The sequence below is a fragment of the Seriola aureovittata genome, chromosome 3 (genome assembly GCF_021018895.1).
Source record: "Seriola aureovittata isolate HTS-2021-v1 ecotype China chromosome 3, ASM2101889v1, whole genome shotgun sequence".
Lineage (NCBI taxonomy): Eukaryota > Metazoa > Chordata > Actinopteri > Carangiformes > Carangidae > Seriola > Seriola aureovittata.
The window spans coordinates 14,800,374-14,826,393 of NC_079366.1; the positions used below are offsets into that span (position 1 = coordinate 14,800,374).

Consider the following 26,020-nt stretch of genomic DNA (forward strand, 5'->3'; position numbering starts at 1 on the left):
CCACATACACCTTCACACATAAACTGATGGCACACAGGCCCAGAGCTACTTGGCCGGAGAAAGCCAGGTTTGGAAAGGCCGACTGGGCAGGCATGCCAAATCTACCATTTTAGTTTTCTGGTGCTGTGGATTAGCCATGGTGACACATAAAACCTGAATGGAAAAGCCAAATGGTCAGACAAGAAACAACATGAACGATAAGTCATCAAGAAAAACCGTTTGTGAGTCATTCTGCAAAATCATTTCAAATCCTATACTGGGATACATCCGTGATATAACACGTTTGAATGTTTGCCAACATCGCACTGTGAATTGCTGTACATATATTAGTCCGTTTTTTCCTTTAATTAAAGACATCATACAGTATATATAAAAACTATTTGATTGTCATAGATAATTTTTGTGTCTAATGGTAATTGGTTATAAAAAAGATTTAATACATTTGTGTCTTTTATAATGTATTTACTATCAAAAGAATTAAAGGAAAGAATATTTCTCCAACTTAAATGATTTTCATAGGGCCAGATCCTTCTCATGGAGACAAAACAACACTGACGGACTAAGTCATTTTCCCAGCTTTGGTTTGCATGTTTTTACATGTTGGACTGGAGGTAATGATCCAAGCATGTTGGTCCGTATTACAGAGGAGAGACAACACATCTTATTAATTATATAAATAAGTAAATAAGAGTGTGTATAATTCAGCTTCACATGAGAGAAAATTAGTTATATGTTGTATATTCCCATATTAAAAGAATAAATGCTACTGTGAGTTATGATTCATCCATGAAAAGAAATTACAAATATCTGTAATAAGAAAATCAATAATATACAGGGTTAAGCTTTTTTAACAGTAAAAATAAATTCTTTATTAAACTGACCTATTCTACCAGAGAAAATAAAATGAGACATAGAAGTACTGAACAGATCTGTTGGTACATATTGTTAAGTATGACTGTGCTCTGTTTCTGACTGATTTGGTTTTAATACTAATAATATACCTAAATAATTTCCAATAGAATACTAATTTGTTAAATTGATATTAGGAAACATTGTTTTACAGGAGAATATCGTTAAAACAAAATTCTGCTCAATAAACTGGATTCTATTATTTATAGGATTCTAGCTTTTAAAATGATTCTCAAGCTGTTTTAACATTTAGAAATTTCTATTGTTAAGTGAAAAATACATACTATTTGGAGCTTATTGTGTTCTTTAATTTCGGCACAGTTTTTATACCATCACCTGGATCTTGGTCTTGATTTAAGTATTACATAAAAATTCGTAATATAAGGGTGAGTTTTTTTTATTGAAGGAAAGCAACACTTGAGTTAAAAGCTATATTATTATATTATTATTATTATTATTTTTTTTTTTTACCAATATGACTATTTTTTGGTCAATCATAAAATATATGAAGTACTGTTCTTCAATATTTCTCTTCAAGCTAAATATCTTATTTTTTACCGATGGTAAAAGAAAACAGATACTTGAAAACACAGACATCACTGTGTCAGGAAGGCATTAAATTTAAGTCTATTATATTGAAAACAGACATAATAAATCAGCATTAGCCTTTCTTAAATCTTATCAGGGATTTTTTTTTTTTCATAGTCTTGAAACAGTGCTACGATGTTTGCAACTGTGCTTGGCAACAACTGTCTGCCTTCAGCTGGTTCCAGCATGACAGCGCAGCACATAAACATGTATGAATAAGTTAAGAAACATGAACCCGTTTGGTCTATCTTCAACAAATCTTTCTCCTTTATTGCACTTATTTAGCCTGGTACATCTGAAAAAGCTTAAGGCCTTAATCCAGCCAAATTCTTATAAAGGAATCTTCTGTCAATTTCACTCCGTTTTCATCAGACCTCGGTTAGCGCTTTGGCAGCAGGAGCCGAGCCAAGCACATTTCTCTGAGTCATCAGAGAGAGGGGGGGAGAGAGGGAGGAGGAGGATAAAGAGGAGGAGGTGGAGAAGAAGAAGAAGGGGGAGGAGGAGAAGCAGGAGGTGGCAAGTCCGGAGTTTCCCTCTCACTCTTGCAGGCGAAGGCCTACACTGAACAGCAACAGGCTGAGAAAACCGTGCTCTATTGTTTCAGGCCCACTGGCAATGTGAGCCTTCCTGAAACTCAGCAAACAACTATCACACACAAATGAGGGAGACGTGCCAAAACACTGCTCACTGAGAGGCCTGCCAAAATGGCAGAAAGCGGCAGTGTGAGAAGTTTAGAAGGACTTTCAGAGAATCTGAGGTTTTCTTTCCCTGGCAGCCTGACAAAAATACTTACAATGCAATCTTAAAAACAAAAAAAAACTAAATCGAGAGTGGTCTACAAGCTTTAATATAGAAATAACCTATAATAATCAATCCTTTGCTAATGACAGGTTAGCATTCTGTCGCCTCAGTGCAGCAGTGATATGGGGGTGTGTGTGACAACCTAAAATTATCAATCCTCAAAAATAAATATTTGTATGCAAACAAATGACACCTTTAAGATGACTGTGGTCATATTATGACACTTGCCTCTTTAAAATGTTTAATAATATTGTTCAAATATATACTTTAAGTGCTGCCTATAAATGCTGGCAGCATCCCAGCTTCGGTCACACAGTTTGTTGGTTTGACATGGAAAAAGGTGGGACCCAGCGGCAGTAGGTGCTACTTGGAAAAGAAAAAAAAAACAATGCTATCACATGATTGGTGATGGTTCCTTCCAGGAATCATCGCAGCTTAATTTAGAGTAGTTTTCAACATGAGAGTTTATATTGCTTGTAGCAGCATATTATTAGGTGCACACCTTGAAAAGCAACTAAACCATGTGACAGCGTGGTGTCTCCATACCAGCTGAGAGCGTAAGTGGCTATTTATGAAGCTGAAAATGATGTATAACAGCAGACTGTGATGTAAGGGGGGGAGCTTCAGTCATGGCGGTAGACTTACAACCGTGTTCGTCTGGCAGAAGGTAGAAGGTGGAAGAAATGACAGGCAGGGGAGAGGGAACCGGGTGAAACGAAGCAGCACAGCTTTGAAGAACAACCCTGCATTTCTCGTCTTGGGCTCTGTTCAAACAGTCCACAGGTTCTCATGTCCCCCCGGACCTGTCAAGCAGCTCCACTGTTTGTTTTCCACTCCAATGTGGGGACAGATTTGGACAAGGGCTACAGCGGAGTCTATTTTCTCCACCTGGAAGCTTGGAACGGAGGGGAGGGAAACTCAAGACTGGTTTAACCCGCTTCCTGGAAACGGTAAAGCAAGCGGGAGGCCCCACTGTCAGGGAAAAGGGTAGAGAGAGTCTGTGCAACAGAGAGTGCGCATAGAGAAAGAGAAAGAGAGAGAGAGAGAGAGAGAGAGAGAGAGGGAGAGAGAGAGAGAGATAGAGAGAGAGAGAGAGAGAGAGAGAGAGACTGAAGCCGCTGGTCAACAGATAAGGAATATGTGTGAATGCATGAGTGGAAGTGTTTATGTGCCGGCCTGTGTGTGTGTTTGTGCGTGTGGAAGAGAAAATGATAGAATGGTAAAGAGCACATGCTCCAGCCAGGGGGATTTGCTGATGCCCATGAAGATCTGTTTACAGTGAGTGCCCCTGATGACCCCCCAGAGGATGCAGGACTCACTGCCAACACGCACACAAACACACACCCACATGGACACACACATCATCCCGGCCACATGTCTCAGCAGACATAGATACAGGGTGTCTAAGGTCACCTGTTAGAAACATCCGGGAGGCTAGATTCCAGACAAAGCATTTATCCCTATCGTAGCGCTAAAGACCCTGCCTTGAGGTAGGTGTTGGTAGATGTTGATTACGGGAGAAGGAGCAAGAAATGTTCCACAAATCCAGCCCATGATGGAGCCCTGCACACACTGATTTGCAACTGAATTGCACTGTGAGGTTGTGTATGAGGAGATAAAACAAAAGTAAAACAAAAGCAAAACAAAGTCGCACAGCAATGGAGGCCGTGAAGGGGTGTGAGTGTGGGAGTTTACAGGCTCGTTCCAAGGCCTGAAGGTAGAGACTGGAGAAAGGATGAGAGAGAGAGAATTGTTGTGAGAGGAGAAACAGATGACAGCAACAACACTAACGGGGTTGAAGAGCAAGGACAAAGGATGAAGAAATGTAACGCCCAATGAGACAGTGACACTAAAAAACACAATGTAATAACAAAAAACAGCACTTTCAACAATGGCTGCAGTGTTAAAAGAGACGTTTTGGGGAAATGCACTTTATTGCATTAGATGACAAGATTGATATGAACTCATGTCTGTAGGCTAAATATAAAGCTATAGCCAGCAAGCAGTTAGCTTAGCTTAGCATATAGACTGAAAGGAGGGGGGGGGGGGCATTCTGAGTCTATTAGTCAATTTAGTCTTGTTACTGTGAGGTTACCAGGCAAGGAGCATAGACTTGTGGAAGCCAGGAAAGTAGTCCCATCCATAACCCCCAGTAAAAGTACATCTTGTCATTTTTACACTTTTTGGTTTTTGTCCGGATCAAACAACCAAGACCAACCGTGTTAATGAGTGAGCTTTAGAGGTGTATTTGGCTCCTTTCTGACAGAGCCTTGCTAGTTCTTTCCCTCTGCTTCCAGTCTTTACGCTAAGCTAAGATAAGCTAACTGGCTGCTGGAGCTTAACATTAATTACAGGTATAAGAGTGGTCTCGATCTTCTCATCTAACTCTCGGCAAGAAAGCGAATAAGCTTATTCCCCGAAATGTCGAACTATTCCTTTAAATCCTCACCTTCCTCTTCCTCTCTGCCCTGATCTGCCCTGCTGCGCTTCTCACATTTGCACATGACGGCCAGGTTTTAAGCCTGCCTGTTACATTTCAGTGGTAGACCCTGTCAACACACGTGGACGTGCACGCCCGCTGACTGAGCAACCTGCTCGTCTGTCACAGTGATTAAGTGTGATCAATGCTGCGCGGCAACCATAGCTGTGCTAATGTACAATAAGCCGGAGCTGGCTCAGATGAATAAACTGTCTCAGACAAAGAGAAAGTCACAGATTAACCGAACATACGTTGTAAGTTATAGGGCGTTGCTTTGGTGCTATATAATGGACATGGTCAAGGTCCAAGGGGTATATGTGGTGTGTAGGCACAGCAAAGCACACTCATGTACACTGTATGTAAGAGTGTAGTAAACAGAGGTAGAGAGAAATGAACTGATAAGTGTGTATGGAAGTATACCGTACCGCACTGTGTAAATACGGGCGTGTATGGGAACAGAGGACATGTCTGTTAGTGTGACCACAGGGACAGAGATGGAGAAAGAAAGACAGAGGGGAGAGAGAAAGTGGGACAGACAACCTCTTAGCTCCCTCCTCTCTTCTCCTGCTCCGTCCTCCCCTCACTCTCCTCTCTGTTTTGCCACTGAGGGGAAGCGAAGGAGGTCACCCACACCTACAAGCACTCAATCAACCTGCCGCCAACCTTGCTCGTCCTGGATACAGCGACTGCTCCTTCTGTTTGTCTGCCTGCGACGCTGCCGTCCTGCTGCCATCTCTCTACAGCCGGTGCCAGGTTACACCGCCAAGAGCACAGAGGTGCTGTTCCACCAGATGCCCACTTTTCTGTCCACGCTGTGCAAAAATGCAATGGCGGACAGCTCTGTTTTACGTCAATACATCGCTCAAAGAGAGGTCTTCAACAGGGATCAGGACAAAACATGGCCAGGTTAAGTAGTATGTTGGGGTTGGGAGGATCTAATTCAGTCATTTTGAAGGGATGTTTTCTGATAAACTGGACATTTGCCAAAGTGAAATATAGTGAATGATTGAGAGCCGTTTCTTAAGAGAGGTGTGAATAAATCAACATGCAAGTTAAGTTAATCATCTGAGAACATAACCCAGGAAATCCTGTCAATGACTCATCAAGTCACCCAAACCAAAGCAACAACAACAATCTGCTGTGACCAAGCAGGGATTTACATTACTGTTAAAAAAAAAAAAAAAAAAAAATATGAATCAAGATTAGTGATGCAATAGACAATTATTTTCACCACTGATTAGTCCGTCAATTATTCTCCTGATTAATCGTTTATTTGTTTGGAACACAAAACAACAGACACAGGGCTGTAAATAACAATTTTCACAATCAATTAATCTCAACAATTAGATCAATCATTTGTGTTATAAAATGTCTGAAAATTGTGAAAAATGTCCATCATATTATATATATATATTTTTTTTTATTTTATTTTTTTTTACAAAATCTAAAGATATTCAGTTTAATATGAAATAAACAACAGAGAAGCAGGAACTCCAAACTACTGAGAAGCTGAAATCAATGAGTCAATTATCAAAACACTTATACTATATATAATACTTTCATGTCAATCAGTTAACTGATGAACTGTTTTAGCTCGAATCAGAAATGGTACAAAATGCCCCTCACAATATTCTGAACCCCATGTTGACATCTTCAAATTGTTTTATCCAAAACTCATTCAGGTAATTATCATATGGACACCAACAAATATTAACATTTGAGAAGATGAAGCCAAAGAATTTGTGTGTAAATAATAATAACGTAATCCATAAATAAATAAATAAAAATTTACCAAAATAAAAGAATTAACTGATTATCAAAATTCATTTTCTGTCGATCGACTAATTGAATCATCATTGGTCTACTCCTTTATATGGCAGTCTCAACGAGGTACCTGAAACTAGCATGTGTGGTGTTCCCACAGCCACTGATGTTAATCAGTGTGGATGACATGACGGCTTTACTTCAGGGAGAAAGCGTCACCATCAAATCCTGGCAGCATCCCAACACAAGAGATCACCAAAATCAGATTGCAATGTTGTTTTCTGCACGTCACTGCTGATGGTCTAATGGCCCTCTTTGGACCATGAGTCAAGAGGTGTTTTTTTCATTGTAGATAAAGACTTCCTGCTAACACCAGAAGGCTCGCTGTGAGAGATAATATAACAAATTTTGACTATTACAAAGCAATTACATGACACGGTAATGAATGAGAAAACAGACGTACTCCACCACCAGTTACTGCTCGGGTGCAAATGAAGACACAAGGCCGCAGATATCTCTATCAGCTGTGACAGTTAGGTCACATTCCTTTGTTATGTGCTGTCGGATGGGCCTTCCCCTTTGGAAAGTTAGTTGTGACTGTGGATACAGCTGCAAAGATGGCTCCACTGACCACAGCTACAAAAGGCATGGAAAGACAACACATGCGCCGAGGCTAGACAAGGGAGGAAGGAGGGCGGGAGAAAAAGGGAGAGGCAGACAGAGACAGGAAAGTGAATGTAATTCATCTTTAAAAGGGCAGATTCCTCAGTGATGTATAGTGTACAGACTGTGCGTATGTGTGTGTTTGTGGATCGTAGAAATGGATGTGGGAGGTGTAAGCTAGCTAGCTACAACTCCTCTTATCGCTCCACAGAGCAATGTGGAGAATGAGGATTCTGGGTTCTGCCCTGCTGATCAAAGATACACAGAGAGGCTGATACAACCCCCCCCCCCCCCCCGCTCTCTTCCTTTCCCGCTCTGTTACGCGCACACACATGCACACAGGCAAACATAGAATTACAAGCTCAGCAAATAGCATGTAGGCTAATGCTATGAGCAATCACTCTGCACTGAATAAAAGGCAGAGAGAGTTTAACTAAATATGTGAGCCGGAAGAACGCCACCTTTTTTGTACTGAGTCCATTGTACGTATATTTAGCAGTCACACTGCACTGCACAGGATCAGAGCTCCACTAACAGTCATTTTCATTATAAATTAATCTTTACGTTTCTTTTTGATTAATGCATTACTTGCTTAGTTTTTAAAATGCCAAAAAATGAAAATGCCCATCACAATCCCTTGAGCCCAAAATTACATCTTCAAGTTACATTTTTTTGTCTAAGAAAAAATTAAAGATATTTAATTTACAATGATATAAAAACAAAGAAAAGCAGCAAATTAATAACAAAAAAAATGTTGGCAATTAATTATCTGTTGATGAACAAACTGGTTATTGACTAACTTCAACCCTACACAGGATTCGTGACACGATTCATAACTTAAATTCACAGCTTTATTTCATTCCCACTCATTACAAAATATTCATGTTAAATGGGGTCAGAGCCGAGAGAGGCCCAGGTTGCCTGATGAGATTAACTACAGTCAAAGTCATGTATTATACAAATGAATTGTAAATTTGTACCTCTGACTACAGCACTTTACACTAGACAATCTAATCTGTAATTCAGATGCAGGTCTCATCTCAGCGACTGTGTGCAGACACCCAGGAGTCTGACACTAGACGACTGCCTGTGTGGGTGCGCACGTGCACAACAAGGTGTGAGAGAGATGGAGTGAGTGGATATTTGTTTTTGAGCATGTTAAGTCCCCACAGAGTAACAGTTCTGCTCCTCAGACTAACAGTACGACTGTGTGTTAATTCAATAAAGAAACAGCAGCGGAGTGTGAGCCTCTTAATAAGCAGTACGCCTCGTCTCTCTGTCTCCCCCCATCTCTTGTCTCGCTACTTCTTATACTCACTCGGCTCTGCTTTCCTACCTATCCATCTGCTTTATCCTCCCTTCATCGTCTCCCTGTGTTCCTCTCTAACGCACGTCTATCTCCTTGCCTTCGCTCCTTCCCTTCCTCTCCACACCTTCTCTTGCTGCATGTGCTCCCTCCCTATTCCTTTCCTCCTTTTTTCTCTCCATTTATCTCTCCTTTCATCTGTCACAGCATCCTCCTCCCGATTTCTCTCACCCTCCCTCCCCATCTCCGTTCTTGTATGTGAGTGGTGGATCTGCGGGGTGCTTGTTATCTAGCACCCATCCAGCCATCCCTCGGCTGGGAAGCCAGACAGGCAACTGGGTAGACAGACAGACAAAAGACGACCAGAGAGGAGAGAAGAGTGACAGTCTGCCAGCCACTGCTGCAGGACTGACAGGGAGGAGGTGAAAAAAAAAAATGCAAGTGGACAGCAGACGTCCAGAGAGGCAGCCAGGCAAGCAGTCTGACAAGAAGACAGAGAGGCTGTCATTAAGAGACTACCAAACAGGTAGGAAGACAGATACAGGCAGGCAAGTAGGAAGCAGACAGGTAGGCAGAGCAGCCAGACATACAGGTCGTCACAGGCCGGTGCGTAGCAGCCAGCTGAGCTACGAGCCCAGCATCCCAACAGGCCAGAGGGTCAGTAGCTGCATGGCTGATAAACACTGCCTCTGTCTGGGCCTGGCACAGTACTGCATGCAATAGATAAAGCCTGCATGGCGACAAATAACCCTTTAATTACTGGGTGTTCAGTCCAAGACTGAAAAGAAGTTGTCTCCTCCGAAAACCTGAAGCAAGGCTTTGGGTAAGGATATTGGAAAAATTCAAAAAGAGCACAGTAAACATTAAGATCAATTTGGGCTTGGACGTCAACTCAACTCCATTCTAAAAATGTCAGTAGGACATTTCGGATTTAAGTAGGATTAATACAGTTTTAGCTCTCCAACCACTTGACAGCAGAGCTTAAACATTAACGCAATTACAACTGCAACAATTTTGATGAACTCAATTGTTGTTGAAGCAAAAATGCCAGACGTTCCATGGTTCCAGCTTCTCAAATGTGGACATTTGTTGTTTTTCTTAGTTTTCTACAACAGCAAAATGAAAACCTTTGGGTTTTAGACTGTCGGCTGGACAATACGATCCGATAGAATATGTCAACTTGGGTATAAGGGAATTATGGTATTTTTCACCAGTTATTGACAGAATAACAAGAAAAATGTCAGTTTAGATGTAATGTAAGGTGGCTATTAAAGCAAGTTCTTAAAATTCTTAAAGAAATTCCTATAAGAATACATTGACTGGACTATGAACTGGCCACACACCCGAGACCTTGAGGAAAAACTGCACTCAATTTAAAATGAAATATTACTTCAATGTTGCAGAGGAGACCATGACAAGAACATGAACAAGTCTAAACCAGAGCAAAACTAACCTCAGGCTGTACGAAGCAAGCCCGCTTTGTTCGTGAAGGAGAGTAATCATCCACACAAATTCTTAAATATTATACTCTTAAGCATAAAATGTACCCATAACCCTGGAAAATTATCCTGGCAGTGTCACTCTGTGGTAATGTAATGTTAAACATCCAAGAGTGCCACGATCTCTTATATTTCATTTGACAGTTGTGACTACTTTCTAATACAAGCTGGGCTGTCATTGAGCATAGCTGAAATATGTTGCTATAATTCAAATCAGGAGGGATTTCTGCTGAAGCATATGTGTTTCCTAAACTGTACCCTAATAAAACCCATCATGTTACAACTAGAATGTCCTTGAATAGCATTACAGTGACACACAGGAAGTAGATTTTACCAGACCCAGGCTTGTAGCACTGGTGCAGTGCTCCAGTTTCACCATATGGTGAAGATTTGACTCCAGGCAAACGCCTCCTGATTCCAATCACTCTGACTCAGCAAAATATGTTGCCCTTCCTCTGTTCACCAGATGTGGCAATGGTTTCTTTCAGAGCATTCTGCCCAAAACACTAATATGCTAAAACTTAATTACAACACACAATGTATTAAAATATAAACACCAATAGTGTTGATTTAGTATGTGACAAGTTAACCTAGATGGCAGGATTGTTGAAGCATTGCAGCACCTTTTTCTTTCATCACATACTTAAGAAACAGTGTGCTTGGTCATGAGGCTATTGTAACCTCTGCAGTCGCCAGCTGCCAGCTATTTCCACAGGCAATGTGATTTTTTTTTTTTTCTTGATGGTCTGTCACCCAGATCTCTACACTCTGGCTGTCTTCCTACTGGGTCAAGTCACAATGACAGGAAACCATGAACCTTCTTCATTGGGAGCGATACAATTTGCTTCACAGAACCTCAGAGAAATCCATGTGCTCACATCCTCACAACCTAAAACAACCCATTAAATACTATTCACCATTTCCAGAAAGTTTAGAGAATTTTAAATGCCAAGGAGTCATTAAATTTAATGCTGCCAAAAGTCTGTGAAAAAAAAAAAAAAAATCCCAAATTAAATAACACTGGCATGGATCTAGCTTGACTGAGGCAAATTTTCCAAAGGCCTTGTAGTTTCCATCTTTTACCAATTTTCACTAGTGGACTGCAGATAATTGTTCTAATTTACCGGAATCCCTACTCCCTGAAACAGCCAATTTATTTATGTTTTTGTACTGGTTAGCTCTGGCTGAGGTTAGTGAACCACAGGCATCTTCCCGTGCTTGCCAACATGCCGTTACAAGATCAATCAAGAGGAGAAGGCACAGAAAATGACCGGACACACTGAGGAGAGATGAAAAAGCCATGACTGGAGGTGAGTCACAGAGGAGAAATAGAGAGCTAGCCGCCTGTCTGAACTGGATGTACAATTTATCACGCACTGCAAGAGGTCATTTACAGGAGGAGGAAGTGGGAGAGGATCATATTCATAAAGCACATATTACATGCCGTGTACATGGAAGGATGTCGGAGAACAGAGGAATTTTTTCCAATAAATTTCCCCACTGGTGATCTACTACTGATGACCTCATACTGTGAATGCAGTATTTTGTTACATATTGATTCACTGTCTTAACTTAGGCTGTATTACTTTGGCTAGAATTAGAGTAAAACCTTTTGAATTATGATTAGGATGTGGTTTTTATTATAGATTTGTTATTATTATTATAGATTTCTTGAGTCTATTCGGCAGCTTCTTTTATATCAGATTTTCTTGTCTTCAAAATAACTATGAATTTCCCGCAGGGCTCAGCTTATTTGAGCTGAGATGAAATTTGGGACCTGACTGGAATAGACTATTACATCATTTGCATGTTGAACCTACATGGATAACTTCTCCCAGCAAGTGATGTATTAAAGCGTTTTACTTTAACCAAGTGTTTGAAATCACTGAATTGTTTTGTGAATCTCACATCAGGCCTACATTGTGAACATTGTTAACATCTGAGGAGACCCAAGCTCAAACCTGATGCCTTGTTTAAATTGCCATTACAGAAAGTCACAGGAAGCCACTAATTATATTAATATTCTATATTATTGTCAAGAAATGAAATGAAAATACCAAAACCAAACAACGTGTAAGTGTGTCCCTTAATTCTTTCTGACTTTCCTACGGTCTCTGTGGGCACTGTAGTTTTTAGCAGATGTTATTCAAACAGGAGTAAATATTACATTTGTTGGGGACTATTTCCAGCAGCAGATTAATACACTTTGGTGAGTATTTACAGCAGAATAACTGAAAATAAACTACAGTGCCCATGGTGATGAATTATAATGTAATAGACAGTACTTGTTTTTACTTTACATGGGATTTGTTTATAGTAAGATATTATTAAAATATACAGCAGAATATCACTGTTACCCGTTACAACCAGACTGGAAATTTGGCTGCAGCCTCTGCATGGTTAACAGGAAGTATTATCGATATATGACGGCACAGAGTAACAATGATTTTCGTGACAAATGTCTTTGCGCTACCACAATGTGTACGCTTTGGTTAGCTGCAGGAGGTTGAGCTAACCACAATCCTCCTTCCTGCCTCCTCATGGGTCTCTTCTTGTGCCAGTCTAACAAACCATTATGTTGCCAGATCAATAAAGACGCTGAATGCTAAATGACTGGTCACACTGGAACCAGATGAAGTAGCTGGTGGTGAGTCACATCTGAGAAATGTTGCACTACAGGCCTGGAGCTGATTTACCAAAGTCATCTCAGCATGAGAAACTTTTTTTCTATTACAGTCAAAGTCTATCTGACAATAAATAGACTGGTATAACAGGGGAGGGTTAGTGTACTCCCAATGTAAACATGCAAATGCCATTTTTTTTCTTTTCTTTTTTCCTAACTGAAACGTGAACTTCATCCATACCATAGCTGCAGTATAGGAGGACAAGCAGGACCGGTCAGGTTAGACCTCCAGTATATCTGCCTATTTGTCCAAACACAGGATGTGGTGAAACGATCCACTGGGACATATAGGGCCATTAATCACTCACCAAGATTACAACATGTATGAGACATGCTATTTCCTAACAATGCAACTCTGATACCACCCCCACAAAACAGTAATGCAAGACTATTAGGGCTACTGCAGCATTAAGGGGAAATCCCTTGAATGCTAAAGCAAATGGACTTTTTTATGATTCTGAATGCTGGTTTAGTCAAGATTTGTGAGTGTGAAGCAGCCTCTCACAAAGCTGAAAGTGAGAGTGCACCAGTATGAGCCGCTCCAGTGACAATGAATAACAGATGGGCTTTGTGAACAGACTGATGGTGTTGAAGAGCACTTTAAACACGAGGAAACAGACACATTTTTGTAAATAACAATTACTTCTAAAAAAAAATAGGTCACATGTACTTGAAAATAGCAACAGGCAGGGCAACACCTCCTGTCAAAGAAGCTTAATCTCATGATGACGTGACAAATTTGAATCTGGGTTTTCTGGTTTCTTGACATGGCGGAGAGTTATTCATGCTCACCAATATTTATTAAACTGTCTGAGATCAAACAAATAACATATGGGAAAACTGCTTTGGAGGGGATTTTCACTTTAGGGCAAGCCAAGTTTGCAAAGAATGATCATCGGTGGAGTAAATTAACTATGACATTCGGTATGGGTCAGCCTCCTGGAAACGAACCCTTCAAACAGATAAAGACTAACACAGAATAAAAAACATTCAGACAATCATCCATCCATCCATTTTCAAGCAAAGCATTCACATTCTCCCACAGATTTAAACATTTGTAAGTTCAGTTCCAGCCTGCATGTCTTCTGACTTTGGGGTGGGGGTGGGGGCACAGGGGGCATTGCCAACTCCACCTTCCTGCTGGGACATGAACATGCTAAGCACTGCGACACTGTTCCACCCTGACACAATCATCCCTATGGTATGTTAGGAAACATCATGCCATGTTTCTCCTATTTTTGACACTCCATTCTAAACTCCTGCGGACACTTCAATGGGACTTTCGTACAAAGTGCCGAGTGACCCCTGTGTTAAGTGTCTGCAGTCTGCAAACACCAAAAAAAAGTACAACAATATCATCATCTTTCCCTATTATCACCATTCCTCCAGTCACATTCACCCTTAACATCAACAATGAAATTCTCACAGAGGGCTGGGGAACATCAAAAGCCATTTCATCTCTTTGAAAGTGATGGATCTGATGTTACATACTTGTGTGTGAAAGAAAAAAATACCACAGAGCTCTACTTAAAATGCAACTACAAAGTCTCATCAGAGTGTATGGCTGTAGATTTCACTGGAGATTATGACCTCAATCTATTATTGACATGGTGTCTGTGGACATGAATGATTTAGTATTACTAGATGACATTAAACTGCTCGGTAAGAGTCGCCTGCAACTCCTCTCTTTTGTTGCATTCTGAATGAAACACCAGTGTAAAATGAGGATTGAGCAGTATGCAAGTAAGCGCCTGTGTCTCCCAAGTCCTTGGGAATGAACTCACTGAACTCCCAAAGGTGTGTGGAATAACTCAAGAGAAAACCAAACCTTACACCATCTCCCCCATCTAGTGGCCAAAAACTGTCATTGCGTCTCAGGTTTTCAGCTTCTCATTCGGTAGGATTTCAACCAGGTAATATGAGTGAATTCGTGGGTTCATGTGGTTAAATGGGACAAAGAGATGAAAAACAGAGGTGGGCCTACTCACTCTGCTACAGGGGGGAACCCCATTTTGACTGGAGCAGTGACATAGTGAAGATGAGCATGCACAAGGTTTGAGCACAACATAGAGGAAAAATTGATTTATTGTGGTTATGAAAATGAAGATCTGAACAGGCAGGTAACCATTTGTTGTTGTTACATAATCAAACCATAATTTCTTGGTAAGGTCTGCTGCCCCAAATTAAAATAGTTCCCTCATGTACTTGTTGTGAACACGTGCAATTTATAAACAATTCAATTGATCCAATAATCGCTCAAAAGAGCAACTTATTATGACAACAGTGTTCCAATTTCAGGGGTTTTAAAACACAAAAAACTGAATATAAAAACTAGTTTTATAGATTTTGAAAAACTGGCAAAATTATGAAGATATGAAATCGAACAGCAAATGCATGACCATTTTCAGTAACGAGTCACTGAAGTATGGTAGTTAACTAAAATCATTCCTTAAGATCACAAAAGCCTAACAAATTAATATTTTGCGAGATAAAACAAATATAAAATCTGAATATAAAATATAAAATAATACCTATGATAAAAAAAACAATCTTATTTCAACCTAGAATCCACCCTACAACCTTTGACCTATGATAGCTTTACCCTACTTGATTTTGAATTGATTTGCATAGATTTAAACCTTATTTCTTCCACTAATGTTTTAGGTGAGGAAAAAAGGAGGATGCTCACTAAACCAATATTCTAAGCATGGGTGCTATCTGGGATCCTCAAATAGGTCACATGACCAGAAAATCTACACAGTGACATTAAGGGCTAACTAAAGGGCCAACAGTTAATTTGGTAAGTGAACACCAATTTCAACCATTCTTCTAACACAACAGCATATGTCTGGCTTACTCGTCAGCATCTGCGAACTGGTCTGGCTCAGTGGGAATGTTGTAGCAGGTCCATTTGACAGGACGTGGGTGGCGTGCGGCTGGGCTGTAATTGGCTCTTACCAGCAGGGCAACTCTATCCGTTTGCTTAAGTGTCAAATCCCGTAAAGAAAAATGGAGCACATCTTCTGGACCTGAAAGAGGCACAAAATACTGGTAAATCAGCTGTACCTGGCCTGATCGAAATCCTAAGAATAGTTCCTAAAACCTTTCTTAAAAAAACAGACTATTGTGTTCTTTAAATATTTTTTTCTTTACCATATGGTTGGACCCCAAAACACAGCTTTTCCCAGTCAGTGACTGTGATCTCTTGGACCTCATTCTCCCAGTCTTCCTCCTCTTGTGGTGGCACCAACGGCAGCGTAGAGTTCTCCGGACAGACGACTTCAGTCTCTCTATAGAAGTTGACAGATCGACTTCAACAACTCAAAATGAGGCCAATTTCTTCTTTGCAGTGTGACAGTTTTATAAGGCAAGTTAGCCAGATCTATTTGCTTTCTCACCATAAGCTTAGGAAGGCTAAGAAGGCAACCAGCGACTCTAAAGTTCACTAATTAACATGTTATATCTTATTTGCTTAGTCTGTCCAAGGACCAACATGTAAAAACAACAATTTGTGGTTTTACAGGAGGTTATGTGCAGGACTATCTCTTGGCCTAGCTGTTTTCCCTATTTCCAGTCTTTATGCTCTAAACAAAGCGACTGCTGCTGCTGGCTGTAGCCTTATATATATATATATATATATATATATATATATATATATATAATAATGAATGAATGACTGAGCATTTTGGACTGAATGATTTATTCAAAAAGGTAGAAGGCTCACCTCTTCTTATGTCTGAATTTCTTCTTCCTTCTCTGGTTCTTCGCTGCTGGTGACGGGGCGGATCTCTCTGGTGCCATTTGGCCAGAATTATTGGGCACAGCAACAGTGTCTAGACTGGCAGCCCCATTGACTGAGATACAACGTGGACTGTCTCTCCTGATGACCCTGCCAGCTGCTGAGGGATAAGTCACAGCTGAAATCGCACTTCCTTGTTTCCCGAGTGTCCTTGGGAGCGCTGCTTTTGTACGCTTGCCTTTGTGCCCGTGGTTAATATAGCCATTAACCATGCATTGTGGTTTGGTACCATTTGGTGTGCCAGCTGGCGTGCTCTCACTGATTCTGGTGGCAGTAGCTCGGTAGCCATTATGAGCAGCAGCTCCATTAACCAAACCTGTGCCTGGGGCCTGACCGTTGACCAGACCATTTGCTCTACAGGTGTTGCAAAGTGTTCCTCTTCTTCTGCCCTCGAAGTTCATATCAGTCTGAGGCATCGCGTCACCTGTAATGTACAGATGGAAGGTTTGATAAAAGTCATCAGAAATGTAACTAATGAACTATTTTCACTGTAGAACTATAGAACATTGATATACCATCAATAACTGTAGATATTCATGACAAGATTATAATTTGCAACTACTGGGTCATAAAATTTGGTACATTTATGATCCCCAGAGGATAATCCCTCTGGGAGTCCCCTGATCTAGGCCTCTTTGTACTTAATACATCTGGGTTAGACTGGTCAAAAAAAATAAAACAATAAACCCAAAATAATAATAAATCCAATTCATCAAACTAACACTTTGGGATATTTTTTAATCTGCTGGAAAATGTACAAAAATTAAAATGCAATCAGTGTGTCTTTGAATGTAGGATAGATAACAATACTCTTTAACATACACTTCCATTAATCTCAATATGTTTTTGATGCACTTGCAAAGCTATAGTCAATAGAGTAGCAAAGTGGAACGAGTCATTTTGGCCACTCAGGGTTATGGAAGTGAAAGTCTGCTCCATTAACAGGAATTGTTGAATGTTAGATGACTTGCAGTTGGAGCACCGCCAAGGGTAAGATGGGTATGAAACTCTCCAAGATGAACAACTGCACTTCTGTTGTGTAAACCACAAATGTTGAAAAAGATTACGCTTTATAGAGACCCGTAAACACGTTCAGTTGTTTAAATCCATTTGGATTCTGATGATAAGTGTTAGATAAATTAGGCAACTATGTCATCTTATGCAGTGACTAGGGCTCATGGGTATTGTAGTATTTGAGCCAGTTGTCATACCAAACTGACAAACATGATTTCTCAGACACAAAGTTGAAATAATCAGAACTTCAACTGATGTTCAAAGTGTTCAAAACATAGTGAATCACACTGTTTCATGTTCCTTCATTAAAATGAAAGTGTTGTTTTTAGTCAATTCCACATGCTCCCATGTCAGCACTTCACATGTTTTAATCCTCAATTTAAAATAGTTCCCTAAATGCACTTTTTATTCATGTTTGAGTAACTTACTATTTACTATAAGCTACAGCGCCCAGCTGTTTGAGAGAATTACAGGGCCTTCTTTTTTTATTTTTTAAATGAAACTATATTTTTATGATCCATTTAAAAAAAAAAAAAAAGATTTATGTCTGCAGTAGGAACAAATACACTGTAGGCCGAGTGCCAACGGACCAAGGCACTGTTGGTTTTGGACTTTTGATTGTTGACAATAACAAAAATACGGAATTTCACCAGCTTCGTCTTTGAGAGGCATCCAGTTCTCATCTCATCCAGTTGTTTGAGACAGTTAGCTAAATAAGGTTAGCTATGTTCCCTGTAAAGCAATCAGATATTCCTGAGTAATATTTACTTTAAGTGTGTGTGTGTGTGTGTGTGTGTGTGTGTGTGTGTGTGTGTGTGTGTGTGTGTGTGTGTGTGTGTGTGTGTGTCAACAGATTGGAAGACCATAAGTGGTAAGCCATTTTAGTTATTTGTTCTACAGCGGGGCTGGTATTGATAAGATATTTCTTCTCCCTCCTCCTTTTCGATCACGGAATGTGTGATTATTTTAGAAAATATAAAATGAATTTAAATGGAAAATAGCAGCTAAACTCACAGCTGTACATTCAAGAAGTCAACTAACTTTGGCTTCCCTGTGCCAGGTGGCTGCTAACTTAGCCACCTGCTAATGTCTCCCATTAGCTAGCGACGTGATTGACACCTGACATCTTTCCGGCTGTTGACAGTTAATGTGCTTTACCATGGGGACGATAACGAATCAGTGAACAAAATCAATCTCATAATTTGACAATACATCCTAAATTCCGTCAGTTTAAACTAGCGACCTCTTACCTGTACTGTAGCCCAAAGCCCGGAGCACATCTCCCCCGTGTAGCTCAGTGACCCACGGCCACTGTGGGGCCTTCGAACTTGTGGGCGAAAGATGGTGCGCCCGACAGGGGGCGCAACAACACTAAACAAAAGTCATATTTGTACAGCTGGTTGGGTTTTTACGGCTTTTATATCCAGTTTAAAGCAGATTACCTCAAACGAAAACCTCATTACAGTATATTCTGACTATCAAACACCAATCCATGTGGGCTTGGAAGCTGATTTTTTTTTGTTGCATGATTGATTGCTTCTGTTTGCAGTTTGTTTCTTTGCAGTACATAGTTTAGATAAATGACCCCCAGCACTGCAGTGGAATTAGTGTAAACAATGCATTCAAAGAAGTCATTGATTTTCATTATGATAACTGAACAAAATGAATGTAAACTACTTGTCCTGTCCATATATGTTTGTGTCCTTTTGTTCTGGGGCTCTTATTCCTGGCATTTGGGCAAATCTTAATGCTAGGTCATTCAGATGGCCCTTTACTGTTTCAACATGACACAAAACAAGGTCCATAAAGAAATTGTTTCCTCAGTTTGATTGTCCTGCACAGATGCCTGACCTCAACTCAATCCAACTCCTGTCGACTGAATGGTAACAAATCTTTGCATTCAGGTTTCAATTTCTTCCGTTGCAGCAGCATTTTAGTGTCCATCTATCACATATGAGTGTAATATTGGGGTATATAGATAATTTGATAGAACTATGCCTCCTGTCTGTCTATGCCCAAAAATATGGTAAAACAGTACCTGGCATGTTACATTATTAAAACAAATGACCTTGGATAGACTTTGCTTGAATCATATGTTCCAAGCGGCCTGGAGACATAATAATGTGTACATGTAAAGCAAGCTTGTCTAAACATTGGAACAATAAAACCCCCAGTGAGTACTCTGAAATGTGTCATAATCACTGAAAGAAAGTAGAATACACATAATAAAACTGTGATTGTGCATTTGGAACAAATCATGCAATCAAATCAGAAAGAACAAAATAAGTGGTTTCATGTTTTAGAAATTATAGTTTATTATATAAATGGGCATGAGGACAAAAAAAGCAGTTAAAAATTATGAAATTTCATGAGACAGCATCACAGCCAAAGTCATTTTTATTGCCATTTCTAGTGACTACATTGCATTGGATAGCCCTAATAATTAAAATTTTAAGAGCTACAAGAAAAGTGTTTGTGACAGCTCAACGTACTGTTGATTTCTTTTTTTTTTCTTCTTTTTTTTTTTTAAATATAGGATGGCACAAGCAGCTATAGAGTGAAAAGATTTGTGAGGCAAAACAGGACACAAGTCAGCAGGTACTGTACTGGTAAATAAGTCAATATAGCTCATAATGCTCACCATTTAGGTTACGTTAGGAAGACAGTTTACAACCATATAAAAAGCCATTTTAAAGCAAACCTAAAAGAAGTGGACCTTCTAACAAAGAGCTGAGAAATGCAACTAAACATCCCCCACTGCATTAAAAAAAAAATTTTACACCGACAAAATATTCCCAAATTGCTAACCTGGTTTGCGTACCATACAAAGCATTGTGCTATACTGCTTTTCTAATAGGACACCTAAGCAATCACAAGTTCTTCTGTGATAAAACTGTATAAAATAGATTTCATAGTATCAATCTGAAAAAGAGTGGTGAGTGGCACATGAATACAAATTATCACTATTTAATTACAACATTTACAAGTCAAGAAAATATGTGAGACATAGACATAGAATGTACCTCCAAAAACTGTGTAAATCTATAGCAACGTCATCTTGAAAAATGTCCTCAAAAAAGGCACAGACAGAAGAAAACGTGAACCATGCAAAAAGAAACAAAAAGGTTTTTTTTGTGCAAGGAAGCAAAACTCATGTTTAGAATAATTACATAACACAGCAGATTGCAATTGTTTCCCCTCTAAAACAATGACCTCCTCATTACAGTACAGAATACTGTACACATGTTACAACTTAATCAAGTACAGATTTGAATTCGAAAGGCCTTTTTGGCCACACAGAGAGTGAAATATCAAGTTGTACATTCATGATATTTACAGTATTAGAGTTTCAGAGAGCCATCGGGGCATTAACTACAATCTGCAACCTGTAGGCTTCAATGAGATTGCTAATCCAGTCTTTTGCACCTAAAATTGATGGACGCTCACATCCAGTATCTGAGCTGATTTCACTGAGCATAGAGAGATGATTCAGTAAAACCATGTTACAATGGCTACCAGTCACTCCGATGGAAATCCACCGTACATCCTGTACATTCATATCATTACATTTCTGTGCAACATCATTGGATCTATTGCTAGCAACAGAGCATCTTTTCCAGCTCATGCTTTGCTAGCAAATAGCAGCCACAGAAGTTACAGTTTAAAGACACTCCTTGGTTGCAGCTTCTGCGCCGTAAAGTGACACTCATCTGCGACTCATCTTAACCAACCTAAGGGCCACTTCTCAGTGAAAAATATTCACTATTGGACTGATTGACACTGCAAGTGCTGTTTCAATGTTCCTGGAAGACATGTTCTCAAGAATAAACAAAAAACATTAATCCTCACCTTCAATTAACCCTCACAGACTTCACCAATACTCTCCTTTGCTAGCATCCATGGTTTGTCATCTGACTCCCCACCTCTTTAGAGAAAACACTGTTGTTGTTTGTTTTCAGCTTATAATTAAGACCTTCTTCTTTTCTTTCACTGACCACTTCTGCCTCCTATCTCACTCTTCTTTTAACACCTGCTTGTCCACGTATGTCACATGCATTCAGAGAACACCTACATGAAAGAGGAGAAGAGACTGGCAGTTTACAGATCGGGCAACGGTGAACTGGCCTGCCTTCATGTCTGTCTCACTCAGGTTTACAGTCTGCTTGCCAACCTGTCCGCGTACCAAACTGTCAGCTAATATTACATCAGGATACAGTAGAATCCACGTCAGGTTTCTGACATTGTTCCAGTTTTTGTGCCCGACAAAATTATGTCCAGTGTAGTACATCAAGAGACTTTGTCGATCCTCATAAAGAATGATGAACGCAGGATATTCCTGGGAAGAAATCACCAGTTTTGTCTTGTGAGATCAAAGTTGTAACAGTAACTAGAGTTCACAGCATAGACAGAATAAAAACAAGACAGGGTAGATCGAGATGAAGAGTCACAGTAGTATGACCTACAGTCTGCCAGCAATCACTGGCTCTTTAGTTCTGTGTAGGATCACACTCAGCCTTCGCTGCAAGAGAAGTTCTCTTCCTGCCACAAACAGCAGGGGGCGATGCATGTCTATTTATATGTCCCCGTTTCCAAGACAGGCTCTGCCTCTCTCTGCTTTCCTGTACAGACTCCCGACTCGGTTTTAAGGTTCTGATCAAACAACTGGAATGATCCTCATTCTCCGAGTTCAAGAACGATTCTCATTCCAGTTGAGTCACTGCTAGTTTTTGATCTCCAGGATGGAGGGGTTGTGGTCCAGGATAGACAGGATGATTTTGTCCATGTACTGTCGCAGACGCAAGTTGATTTCCTCCTGCTCCTTCAGGGCTTCCATTAACTGCGAGAAAGAAATATATCACATTTTCATTTCCGTTTTTTTTTTAACAATGCACACTATGGTCTTACTAATTGTATTGTTACACAAGAGCTCCTTGGTTGATTTGGGGACCCAATACTTTTGTTGGTGCAAGAATACACTATGTTAAATAATGACAACATCAAAATTCTCTTCTTAGGAGGACAATAGATAAATGCTGCTGCTTATAGATTTTTTGCTTTCAAGTTATTCAATTTTATGCATGGATAGTTTATTTAGCCTATGTGTGTGATATAGCCATGGTGGCCTCCATTTTATGCATAATAGATTCAACTCTACAATAGTGTAATATCTAGAACACTATCATGCTGAGATATGTCCTGGAAATTACAGTTACATTCTAACTGCTGTATGTAAGGATCCTATAAACCTGCTCCATTGAAGAAACTTATTGGTCGCAGAGCAGTCGACAATGCAGTCACAGAATCATAGTAAGAGTAGAGTAAAATGACCATTTTCATTGTCATAAAAGAATAACTAGTTTAACTGCACTGCATTCTCAGTATGTACAATATATTCTGTATATTAGCCTGATTTTACCTGGTCTCTGGAGGCATTATCTATCTCTGCAGCCAGGGACTGGGCCTTGGTCTGCGTGGCGAACAGGTTCTTTGCTTCATATAGGCTGAGGCTGAGGATCTGACCGTTCAGCTCATCGTTCTGCTCCCTCAGCTTCTGGTTCTCCTAAAAATACAGAAGGGTGGGAAGGAGAGGAGAGAGAGAGATAGGAAGAGAATGAGAGATAAGTATTTGGACCATGCAGGGATGATAATGTTTTGTTTTTTTAATGGCCACTACTCAAGCCTCACTCAACCCATACGCAAAAACACTGCACTTGGTACCTCATCCAGCAGCAAACACAGCAATGGGCATCTATTTTGGCAACACCTACAGGACATAACACGGGTTATGTGTGTTACAGAACAAACTGCTCCCCTGCTTTGTCGAGTGTGTTATGAAAGCTCCATGATTAAGTTGCCTTTGAGTGCTGACAAGAGGTCAGTTTGCTTCACCCTTGTTTATCCTTAACCATTAGTACGGGGACCGCAACACTGACCCCAATTCAGCTTGGGCAAGTTCACTCTACCCCATTGTGATTAGTGGTTAATTGGGAGGTCAAAGGTCACAGAAACAGTTTTACCATCAGACCAGGACGGAGCCAAGCCCCAGACAACACCAGGTGCTGGAATTCAGGGGGAAGAAAGTCCTGGGACACAAATCGCTGGACACACACATACAGACATTTACAGAGGCGCACAGGCAAGTATGAGATAATGAGTTTATCCTTCTTGCGGATGTTACAGGGCAGTGTCTGTATACACGCTTGATAATTTGTCCAACCATGGACAATCACATTGAATTGTTCTCCATCTAAAACTGCTGGAATAAGCTGATATAAAGAATGACATGAAAAAATATCTGCAGACTGAAGATCATAAAAACTATTATCATCCCCTTCTTGCTTGCCTGCACTTAGTGTGACAAGTTTGGCCCGAGGCTACAAGGGGCCATGGACCTTATCATCTGAAGTCCCTGATAAAATGCACACACTGTGCGAATCAGCAATTCTCACTGACTGACTATGTATCACTTAAAAAGGTACCTCAAGGCGTGGTGGCTTTGGTAACTTGTCCCCTTTATGCTGCCCTTTCTTTTGGCCCAGGAACTTGGAAGCATAATTTATAATTCATTCCATTACATGTGAGTCAGACCCATCTTCTATACAACTTCAAAGAGTGTTAATATCTACTTTCACTAGTCTTATCACAGAGGACTTCTGAAAAACACTCATCTACTCCCCTATCTCACATGTTTACTTTGCACCAGGTCCGTACACTGCAGAGGCTGGAGAGAGTAATGTGACATTTGAGTCTCTAACTGGATACACGTGAGGCAAATGTCATTGTTTTTCAGAGAACTGAAATTAAAGAACAGAGACATACAGAACATACTCAATGCCCTCTGCAGCTCATATTCTCATAATTTGTGATGAAGTTAAGCTCCACTGGACTCTGCATTACATTACCATCAGTACATCATGTCGAGTGCTGCTTTCCTCAAGAGGATTTTTATCGTAATGAAAGGAGCCAGTGAGATTGGCTGTGATCTTTACCAGCCACTAATCCTACTGATCATGTGATCATTTTTGCCTGAACCCAACCTCCTTCAGAGTGTGTATCTCAGGTCCACCTAGCGTCTACGGCCACAAAAACACCAAAAGTGGGCCTTATTTTATGAAAGTAGCACACAGTTTCAGTTTCCCCAGGCAGTATGCAACCAATTTATCGTGGTAAATGGAAACCACTCCCTGTAAGAGCAAGGTTAAGTGCAGTGAGTTCTGCAGGGATAAATATAACACGAGTATGAATCTGTGAACTGTATCATCTGAAACTATCTGAATCATTGTGCATGTATGTCCTCCAGGAGCTTCAGAGTTGGTTGTAATATAAGTGTAATGTACTGTTTCTGTACTGCAGCTGTGCCATTTTATGGAAAACACGGATGGTTGGCCAAAAATGCAAGGCTCTACTGTAATTTGGTCATTGTGTATGAAAGATTTCTTTTCAGAAATAGTGCAGTGATTAGTTGAATATTTTTTCAGGGTGATTACAAAATTGCAGTCTCCTAGAGGGGCTCATAAAGAGTCAGAGACATGCTACAGAGTACAGTCAGTGGCATGAAGCTCAAACTGAGATACGCTTTGAAAATCAAGGCGATGATAACGAGTAAAATTATTTCTTCTACATTTGGAATAAATAAAAACAACTGGTCACTCGAGACACTTCGATGAACCTTGTTGAGTATCCTGTGAGAAATTAAATATAATATATATTTGCTGCATTAAATGTATGACAGATAATTATGTAGATCACTTTGAGACACTGCCTTTCAATGCAGCCTACACTTGAACAGGTATTATCTTTCAATAACAGACCAGCAATCCTGGATTCAGGATCCTGAATCTATGTGAAAGCCTTTTATCATCATCTCAGCATCTGAAAGCACACTCAGTATACAGAAATCCCTGAAAACCACTAGCTGTAATACTTACTGAGCTGACCATGCACAATGATGTATTTGAAAAGTGCCTTTCATCAGTACCTGTTTGAGTCTCTTGACCTCATGCTCTAGCTCCACCTCCCTGGTCCTGCTGTTGAAGTCCGCCAGGCTGGAGGAGGAGGTGCGGCTGCGGCCAGGCCTTTCTGTCTCCAGCTTGAACAGCTGCAAATGTTCCAGCTCTCGACGCAGGTCTTCTATCAGCTACGCAAAAGATAAAGGACGAACGTTATATAATGTCAATGCTGTTTTTTTGTAGGTGTATGAGATGACATAACTGCAGTGAGAAGAGTAAGACAGGAAATAAAGTGAGCAGTGAAACAAACAAACCACCTTGCTTAATGTGTGTGTGTGCATGAGTGTGTGTCTGATTGCATAAAATAATCCCACTCACCTCCTGCATGGCTTCTTTCTCTTTTTGGAACTGGAGTCTATTCTGTCTCAGTTTGTCCATCATTTTCCTGTAGAGGTCCATCTCATCCTTCAGACGCAGACTGGTGTCCTCCAACTTGTCTGTCATTCTTTGCTTCTCCTGTGGATGGACACATACACACACAATTATGGTTTAAAGTTTGTTTTGTT

General features: G+C 40.3%; 2 protein-coding genes across 2 annotated transcripts in view; both read right to left on the reverse strand.

Annotated features, from left to right (window-relative positions):
- Nucleotides 1–14,759: 14,759 nt before the first annotated feature.
- Nucleotides 14,760–18,861, reverse strand: LOC130166616 (uncharacterized). Its single transcript, XM_056372309.1, has 4 exons — nt 18,756–18,861; nt 16,417–16,915; nt 15,846–15,982; nt 14,760–15,721 (listed from the first exon to the last, which is right to left on the reverse strand). Exons 2-4 carry the CDS (start codon nt 16,905–16,907, stop codon nt 15,546–15,548), a joined length of 804 nt encoding a protein of 267 aa, XP_056228284.1. The 5' UTR covers nt 16,908–16,915; nt 18,756–18,861; the 3' UTR covers nt 14,760–15,545.
- Nucleotides 18,862–19,795: 934 nt separating this feature from the next.
- Nucleotides 19,796–26,020, reverse strand: part of rab11fip4b (RAB11 family interacting protein 4 (class II) b) — a 54,386-nt gene continuing 48,161 nt past the window's right edge. Inside the window, exons 12-16 of the mRNA XM_056371941.1 lie at nt 25,833–25,970; nt 25,484–25,642; nt 23,523–23,603; nt 22,922–23,065; nt 19,796–22,342 (exon numbers count right to left, since the gene is read on the reverse strand). Coding sequence (XP_056227916.1) covers nt 22,226–22,342; nt 22,922–23,065; nt 23,523–23,603; nt 25,484–25,642; nt 25,833–25,970 — 639 coding nt within the window. The 3' untranslated portion in view covers nt 19,796–22,225. The remainder of the gene's footprint in view (nt 22,343–22,921; nt 23,066–23,522; nt 23,604–25,483; nt 25,643–25,832; nt 25,971–26,020) is intronic.